Here is an 8,119-nt window from a genome sequence, read left to right on the forward strand (position 1 = left end):
TTTTTTTTTTTTTCTTCTTTACAGAAAAGGCGGATTATTAATACCCATAATAACTTATTTTTTTATTATTAAAAAAATATATTACTCGTACGGACAGAAGCACAGAAAAGAATCAAAAAAAAAAAAAAAAAAAAAAAAAAAAAAAAAAAAAGAAAACAAACAAACAAAAAGGACAAACAAACAAATAAGCAGCGAGACATGGCAAAGGTACCACCCGGTCCTGATTTTTCCCGTGTTGCAAGGGAAGTAAGGAAACGCCTTGGAAGTTTTGGCGATGTTGCAGGACTCGCTGCTCTAGTGGGTCTTAGCGGTTTTGTTGGTGTGGGGTTGTATAAGTCTATCTATTTTGTTGATGGTGGCTGTCGTGCGGTGAAGTTCAATGCTATTACAGGTCTTAAGGATGCAACATACGGCGAAGGAGCCAATTTTGCTATCCCATTTCTGGAAACTCCTGTTGTTTTTGACATACGTAATAAACCAACGGAAGTCATGACGGCAACTGGAAGTCGCGATTTGCAGACGGTCAACTTGGCAGTACGTGTTCTCTATCAACCTAATGTGCAAAACTTATCTCATGTCTATCGTAACCTAGGCATGGAGTATGCGGAAACTGTGCTACCCTCACTAATCAATGAAATTATTCGCGCAGTAATAGCACAGTTTAACGCTTCTGATCTTCTTGTGAAACGCCCTGAAGTGAGTCACCGCATTGCTGTCATGCTGAGTGAACGTGCTAAGAGGTTTAACATTGATATTACAGATGTTTCTATTACACAAATGAGCTTTGGTAAGGAGTACACAAACGCAGTGGAGGCCAAACAGGTGGCCCAACAAATGGCAGAGCGTGCCAAGTGGCGCGTGGAACAGGCAGAACAGGAGAAGAAGGGTGCTATTCTCTTGGCTGAAGGTGAGGCACAAGCGGCTAAACTTATTGGTGATGCTGTACAAAAAAATCCTGCTTTCATTACACTGCGAGCTTTGGAGGCTTCTCGAACCATTGCCAAGATGATTAAGGAGAACGGTGCCGGTGCCTTCTATTTGGACAGCAACAACTTGTCGTTGAACCCCAGCGCCACTCATGCTAAGGATCTGTGAGGTAGAAAACATTGTGAGATCTCTAGGAGTATTAGGGAAGAAGCGGGGGTGTAGCAACGTTCTTTTTTTTCATCTAATACGCTTACTTGATTTGTTTTCTCACATTTTTAACTTTGCTGATCTTGTTACTCACTAAAAAAAAAAAGTAAATCCACCGAGCGTTCCTTTTTTTTTTTTTTCTTCTGTTATTTATGTTTCTCCCTTGCCTGTATTTCTTTTATGTTATTCTATTTCCTAAAACTTTGCAGTTAGTACTTGCATCAATTTGATAGAAATCATGAGGCCACGTGATTTATGGAGGCTTATGGTTGATATTCTCTCTCGATGTTTGCAGGAGACTGCAATAATCCCACCCGAACAGATTCTAGATGAAACTCTTGAGAATTGCACTACACTTAGTGAAGGGGAAGCCATGTTGGTGCGTGATACAGTTTCTGATACTCTGCATTTTGAGCGAATATGCGAAGGAATGCTGAATGGGTACTGTGATTGTATGCGGCGTAATAAAAATGATAGATTCTCCATGTATCTTGTGGCGTATTTAATTGTTTTCCGCTACACAGTCTTGGGTGGCCATTGTATACGAGATTTATTGTATAGAAGCATGTCAACATCACGTCTTGTAGAGTATCTTGAATACATGATCAATTCAGAAAACTTAATGCAATATTCTTATCCATATTGGAGCAAGTATTATGATGCAAATTTTATCATGAGTAGTGTATGCAGACCTTTGTCTGAAATCGCTTCTCATGTCAAGGAAGATGTTATCCAATGGCTTTTAGGCAAGACAGCTGTTGGTGTCGTGTGCGTAGAAGACACTGAAAACACTCAGAAGGACTCCAAAACCACACAAGAAGTATCTGAAAAGAAAGAAGAGAAAATGCTACAAAGGGTAGCGAATAATGTAAAGAAACAAAAAGGAAATGTGCCTCCTATAGAGGTACGTGAGATGCTCTACACGATTCCTGAGAAGCGACCTCCACGTATAGACTGTACAAAACCACCTAATGAGGCACCCAAACAGCAAAAGAAAGTTACAGTACCAATTGGTTTTAGTTTCATGACGCGAACGCCTCGACCGGCACCCAAAGTGATAGAGGAGCCTGTATGCGACACAGAGTCTGTTCGACCATCACCAGAAAGGTTACGACAGTTGTTGACAAAGTCTGTACCTGTGCGTATGACTGCCGGTGCTATTCGAAGAGAGGCTCAGGTGTATTTAAAGCAAATGGAGGATGAGAAACGAGCTCTGGAGAAGGTAGAGATGTCTCTTCGTGATTCACGGGAGTTCGAGGAGTGGCAAAAGGAGGGGAAGGCGCACGATGCGCAAAAACGTGAGGCAGAGCTCTTGAACCGTAAAGTTGAGGTTCAGTGCTCTGCTGAAAATGCCATTCACAAGAGGAAGACCCTTGAAGAGATGAAAAAGGTTGAGTCAACGCAGTTGAGGGCTGATATCACATCGATGATTGAGTCCTCTGCGGCAGAGAAAGAGTCTGCGGCAATAAAACAACGGAATCAAACTAATAGGCTACGCCGTGAGTTAGATGAAAAGAGAAAAAAAGCAGTGAATCGAGCATTTCAAGAACGGTTCTCTACAGCAGCTGATTTGCGAAGGGAGAATGAACAGCTCAGGGGAGAGGCACTTGAGGAGGAAGACAGACTGCAAACCCAACGTCTCGTCGTCATTCAGCAGATACGACAGTTGCGGGAGAGGAACCGCCAACGCAAGGCGGAATTGATGGAATATAATATTCGTCGACAACGGGAAGGACCAGATGATGTCACATATGGTGGAATGAGTCTTGTTATGCTTCGAGAGGAATTACGCCGGGTCAAAGAAGAGAGCGTTGCATTGGAAGATGAGCGGCGTGCACATTTTCGTGCACTGCGTGAACAGGAACGTGAGAAGATTAACGCACTCTCAGGCATTTGCCACGATGGACGACGAAACATGCAACGCGCACGGGATGAAGAACGAAGGTGTAAACAAGCAGAAGCGGAGAAGATTGAGATGGTGAAGAAGGATGAAGAGGAGAAACGAGCTCTGCAGGTACACGGTATACTGAAACAGAAAAGGAGGGACAGACGCAATGAGCAGATAGCTTTAAAAGAGGAAGAGAGAAAAAGAAGAAATGAGCTATTGCTCCTGGCTAAGGATACATCAAACATGGAGGAGAATCACTGGATGCAGCAGGAGCTCTGCGTCATTAATAGACTAACTTCGAATCAGAATGAGCGGTTTCAGTCAGGCTTTCGATAACTCATTGCTCTGCAATAATTAGTGCAAAACTACACACACACACACACACACACACACACACAAACGCAAGCACCTGCCAAAGGAGAAAATAAAGAAAAAGAGTGTTTTTTTTATATATTGTTGTATATGTATAATGTAGTATTTGTTTTGTTCTTTTGCGTGGTTGTGTATATTTCCTTTGTGGGTTACTCTTTCTACCCTATTTCCGATCATTATTGATAAATTTTTTTTTGTTTTCGTCCTCTTCCCATTTCTATAATGGAATAATTATATGTTTTTCATTTCTTTCTTTGGGTCTTTGTGGATGTGCATCTCTCTATCTATCTATTTCTTTCTTTCTTTCTTTCTGCATGGGTGTTTCGCTTCTTCCATTTTTCTCCGAATTGCATGGAAAAGCGGTAAGGAAAAAGGAAGGAAAAAAAAAGAGTTATCTATGAAATGGGAACAACCAGTCGGGCTGGCGAAGCCACCACAGAGGTGCGTGGGGCACGAATAATTGGTAGCTCTTCGGTATATCCGTACAAGGCACAACGCTTTGTTATGACGCAAAATCCAACAAAAAGAGCACTAGGGAATGGCAAACGGATCATTACCACCAAAAAAACAACCACATTACCCATACAAAATGAGAAAAATGAAAGGGAGGAAAGGTGTCTATTTCCTAGTGAAGGTATTGAAAAAATCCTCGAATGGCTTCCCAATGACACTCTTTTTCTGGAAATAGAAGCACTTGCGGAAAGAAGCTACGAGATGCGTCATCGATTAAAGTTTTCCTTGGGTTCTTCAAGGGATGCTGTGTTAGCTCCGTCAATGAATGTTCCATCAAAGCGGAGTAGTGTCCAACGGCGATCATCAGCGCCTTTAGTAGAAGATTTGCCATTTGATGAGGAGGCATATGTGCATCGAATTCTCGTCAGAACTGTCTCAGAGGAGCGAAAGAGGAATGATTTAAACAAACTATCAAATATGCAAAAGTCTGAAGTTGGTAACTCAGGGGAGTTTCCAACAGGAGAACATCACAAAAAAAAATCCCCATCTATAGAAGTTACCACGTCTTTGGAGCAATTGGCGTTTGGGACAGAGGGTTCTGATTGTAACAGAGAAGAATCTAAATCGCCAATTATTGTTGAAATAATGGAAGAAACAGGAAAGGAAAAATGTCTCAATTTGCAGTCATTATCACCATCACCATCTTCTGTTGCGCGACACGGCGTTGCGGCCTCTGGGGAGACAGGTGTTGAAAGTTCACTCAGCGATTCTCCGGTGTCGTTGAGGGACGCATCGCCGCCGCGGACTAGAGGGGTGGACAGTTGTCCCCCGCATATAGTAGATCTGTACCATGTGGTGCAGATACCACGGGCCCATTACATATTGTCACAGGTGAATTTTTCCTCGTGGTAAAAACAGTTTGGTAAGGTGAAAAACTACATATTTGTTGCAGTGTTATACATACATCTAAAAGTTCTCAGAATTTTTATCTGAACAGATTCCACTCTCTTTTCTAATATTCTTCTTAGCATTTTGTTGGGTATCATTCGATTTATTTCACAAAACAAGCAGTGAAGGAAGTAAAGCTACAAAGGAAAAAAAAAAACATGGTGCGACGTCTGGGGGCCATGTGCATTATGCCTCCTTTTTTTCCCTTTCATTCTTCTATTACTACTATAAAGAGTTTTCACTCATCAAATCATTTTCTGACGCAAGCAGAAGGACACGTAAAACCCCAAGATGGTGTACAGATGAATTTTTTCCAAGCGATTAATTCCGCCCTGGACCTTGCACTTTCTAAAAACGAAAAAACGGTATTGTTTGGCGAAGATGTTGCGTTTGGTGGCGTTTTTAGGTGTTCTCTTGATTTAGTTAAGAAACATGGCGCAAAACGTGTGTTTGATTCACCGCTAACTGAACAAGGTATTGTGGGATTTGCAATTGGAATGGCCGCTGTGGGATGGAAACCAATTGCTGAAGTTCAGTTTGCAGATTATATATTTCCAGCGTTTGATCAAATTGTTAATGAGGCAGCCAAGATGCGGTTTCGTTCTGGAGGTCAATTTCACTGTGGTGGTCTCGTAATTCGCTCACCAAGTTCTGCGGTGGCACACGGAGGTATGTATCATTCACAGAGTGTGGAGGGGTACTTTAATCATTGCCCTGGTATAAAAATAGTGATGCCGTCCACACCGTCTGATGCAAAAGGTCTGTTGTTGCAGTGTATAGAGGAGGAGGACCCTTGTATTTTTTTTGAACCCAAGCGACTCTACCGCGCCGCAGTGGAAAACGTGGATCCTACGTACTATACCATTCCTCTTGGTAAGGGTCGTACCTTTCAGGAAGGAAAGGACGTGACAGTAGTGACATATGGCACGCAGGTGGGTGTAGCCGTTAAGGCCGCTGAACGTGCACACCAGGACGGTATCTCTGTGGAAATTATTGACCTGCGTACACTCAAGCCTTGGGATCGTGAGATGGTCACGCAGTCTGTTCGCAAAACGGGGCGTGTCATTGTGACGCATGAAGCCCCAAAGACAAGCGGCTTGGGCGCAGAACTGATTTCAAGCATTACGCAAGACTGTTTTCTTTCCTTGGAAGCACCACCCATGCGAGTTTGTGGACTTGACACTCCCCACCCTTTGCATGAGCAACTGTATTTACCAAATGAGTTGAAATTATATGAAGCCATCAAACAGGTCACTGCCTTTTAGTTGATATACATTAGTATGCGCACGAGGATATCCTTTTTTTTAGTTTTTTTTTTCTATTATTTTCCTTGTTTCTCTTGAGTGGTTTGCAGTGAGGTTCTACAGCCAACGCTTTCGGTGTCATTCCTGGGGCAATGAGAAGAGCAATATCTCCATCATTAGATGCAGAAGGAAATAAAAAATTGTAGTGAGTTATGCATGCAAGCGAGAGTTCATGGACAAAAGGTTGGAATGTGTAATTGTTTTCATGACCTGTACTATGATATGTTTGCCATGGTTCAGTGGGTGGCATTATCCGTTTCTCTTCCTTTATTCTATTGTGACCACTCTGTAGGACTAAAAGGAGAAGGAAGGTGAGTCTCGTATCGCATGTTATGTTTGAGTGATTATGTAGGGCAATCCTTGGCAAAGAGTTTTCTTGTGGTTGAGGGTTTTTATTTTTTTTGTTCTATGCTTTCATTGGGACGTGAAAACAGTATTGGACGTGAAGAAACAAATACGTTCTCAGATTGCCTTGCCATGCGTACCTGTCACATAATTGCAAATGGTAAAGTCCCAGTTTATTATGCTAGGACTCTGTTGCTTTTTTTTTTGATTTGTTGCACACTGGTGATGATAATGAAAGGAGTAGTATAGAGGCAATGCAGAGACGAAAGTGTGTGTTGTCTGTTGCACTGTCGCCTCTCTTGCAGTGGTTTTCTCTAGTGCCTGAAGGGGAAAGGAGGGGAGATGGTGGACCCACCAGGGACACACTTTGTTAGTGTTAACATTTTTGTGCATGATGGAAAGGGAATGGGATTGTTTCTTTGTTGCTGCTTTTAATACAGAACAGAAAAGAAAGCAGTGTCAAAGAAAAATGAACTGGACAACCAGTTGCAATGATGTGGGTGAAGTCAAAACAATACAAAAATAAAAGAATGAAACTGTGTTTGTGGGATGCATTGCAGTAGTGTTCCTCAGTGGATAGGGATGTTGCAACCATCCTGTCTCCACCCAAACACGAACACGTGCTTGATATCTGCGTTGTGGTGAATGAAGGAGTCTTCTTCACTGCTGCTTGGGTATTGATACTGGAGTGAACACAACTCATTGTGCATGAGGATGACCCTTATCTTGCAGGATAACAGACGGTAGGGAGTAAATCACTGTGCAATGACGCTGAATGGAAACCCATGCTGCATATTCTGAGTTAAATACAGTGTACATACAAATTGCTTTCTCTTGGTAACATGGGTCTCGTATTCTTGTATATTGTGTGTGTGTCACTCAGTGCAAATTGTTTCCTGTGTAGTTTTACAGACATTTCATCTATTTTCTCTTTTTTCTTTTTATTTTTCTTTTGGTATTGCAGAAGTGTGTGAGTAGTAAAAAAAAAAATGCCGATGAACCAAGGGAGAAGAGGAAGAAAAAGAAAGAATGTCCATGCGATGAATGAAGAGGAAGAATTAGCAGGTGTGGAACACACGCATGGTGAAGTGATGTCAAGAAGAGAAGGAGAAAATGATCCTGATCAACCGCCAGCGGGACGTGCAAGAGTGGAAGTTGTACCTCAACCCAAGTGGACATTGAACACCAGAGTCAGGGAAATACTTCTAGATGGATTGAATATCCCGGAGACACCTAAACTAAATGATTTCCTCCGCAATAATGTGGGTGGCAGGGGTGTTGTTGATTCCAATGAGAATGTTACCATGGAAGCATTTGTCATACAACCAGATATGTATATAGAGAATAAAAAACTAAGGGATCATATTACTGCATTGCCCGCCTACGAGAGAATAAAGGAAAATATGGGGATTCTGCGGGAGGTTGCAAACAATCTTGAAAAAGCAGGAGTTTATTATCTGCAGCAATGGGATGAATTCACAGAGAAGGAGAGTATTCTTTTAATGGCAAGGGGAAAGCTGGATGGAGCTCTTAATATTGCAAAGGGGAAGAAGTTTGTTTCTCAGTTAGCGACATCTGTGGTAATGGAAGGTGCATATGAATCTGTGTATACTGCGACATGGCACTATGTGGAGGGTGTTGGTGGTGAGGGATTCGGTATGCGAGTGAAAGAGGG

The 8,119-nt window shown here is 42.2% G+C and overlaps 5 protein-coding genes across 5 annotated transcripts; all 5 read left to right on the forward strand.

Moving 5' to 3' along the window:
• Positions 1–198: 198 nt before the first annotated feature.
• Positions 199–1,095, forward strand: TM35_000421830 (putative prohibitin; the record flags this gene model as incomplete). Its single annotated transcript, XM_029029994.1, has 1 exon — positions 199–1,095. The coding sequence occupies one exon, from the start codon at positions 199–201 to the stop codon at positions 1,093–1,095; it is 897 nt and encodes a 298-aa protein (XP_028878791.1).
• Positions 1,096–1,372: 277 nt separating this feature from the next.
• On the forward strand, positions 1,373–3,358 carry TM35_000421840 (putative trichohyalin-like; the record flags this gene model as incomplete). The annotated part of the gene is made up of 1 exon (XM_029029995.1): positions 1,373–3,358. The coding sequence occupies one exon, from the start codon at positions 1,373–1,375 to the stop codon at positions 3,356–3,358; it is 1,986 nt and encodes a 661-aa protein (XP_028878792.1).
• Positions 3,359–3,796: 438 nt separating this feature from the next.
• Positions 3,797–4,759, forward strand: TM35_000421850 (uncharacterized protein; the record flags this gene model as incomplete). Its single annotated transcript, XM_029029996.1, has 1 exon — positions 3,797–4,759. The coding sequence occupies one exon, from the start codon at positions 3,797–3,799 to the stop codon at positions 4,757–4,759; it is 963 nt and encodes a 320-aa protein (XP_028878793.1).
• Positions 4,760–4,953: 194 nt separating this feature from the next.
• On the forward strand, positions 4,954–6,060 carry TM35_000421860 (2-oxoisovalerate dehydrogenase beta subunit, mitochondrial precursor; the record flags this gene model as incomplete). Its single annotated transcript, XM_029029997.1, has 1 exon — positions 4,954–6,060. The coding sequence occupies one exon, from the start codon at positions 4,954–4,956 to the stop codon at positions 6,058–6,060; it is 1,107 nt and encodes a 368-aa protein (XP_028878794.1).
• Positions 6,061–7,484: 1,424 nt separating this feature from the next.
• TM35_000421870 (putative retrotransposon hot spot (RHS) protein) lies at positions 7,485–8,117 on the forward strand (the record flags this gene model as incomplete). The annotated part of the gene is made up of 1 exon (XM_029029998.1): positions 7,485–8,117. A coding segment is annotated over one exon (633 nt), but the record flags the coding sequence as incomplete, so codon positions are not given.
• Between the last annotated feature and the right edge of the window lie 2 nt (positions 8,118–8,119).

This window comes from Trypanosoma theileri, assembly GCF_002087225.1.
Source record: "Trypanosoma theileri isolate Edinburgh chromosome Unknown TM35_Tth_42_V1, whole genome shotgun sequence".
Taxonomy (NCBI): domain Eukaryota; phylum Euglenozoa; class Kinetoplastea; order Trypanosomatida; family Trypanosomatidae; genus Trypanosoma; species Trypanosoma theileri.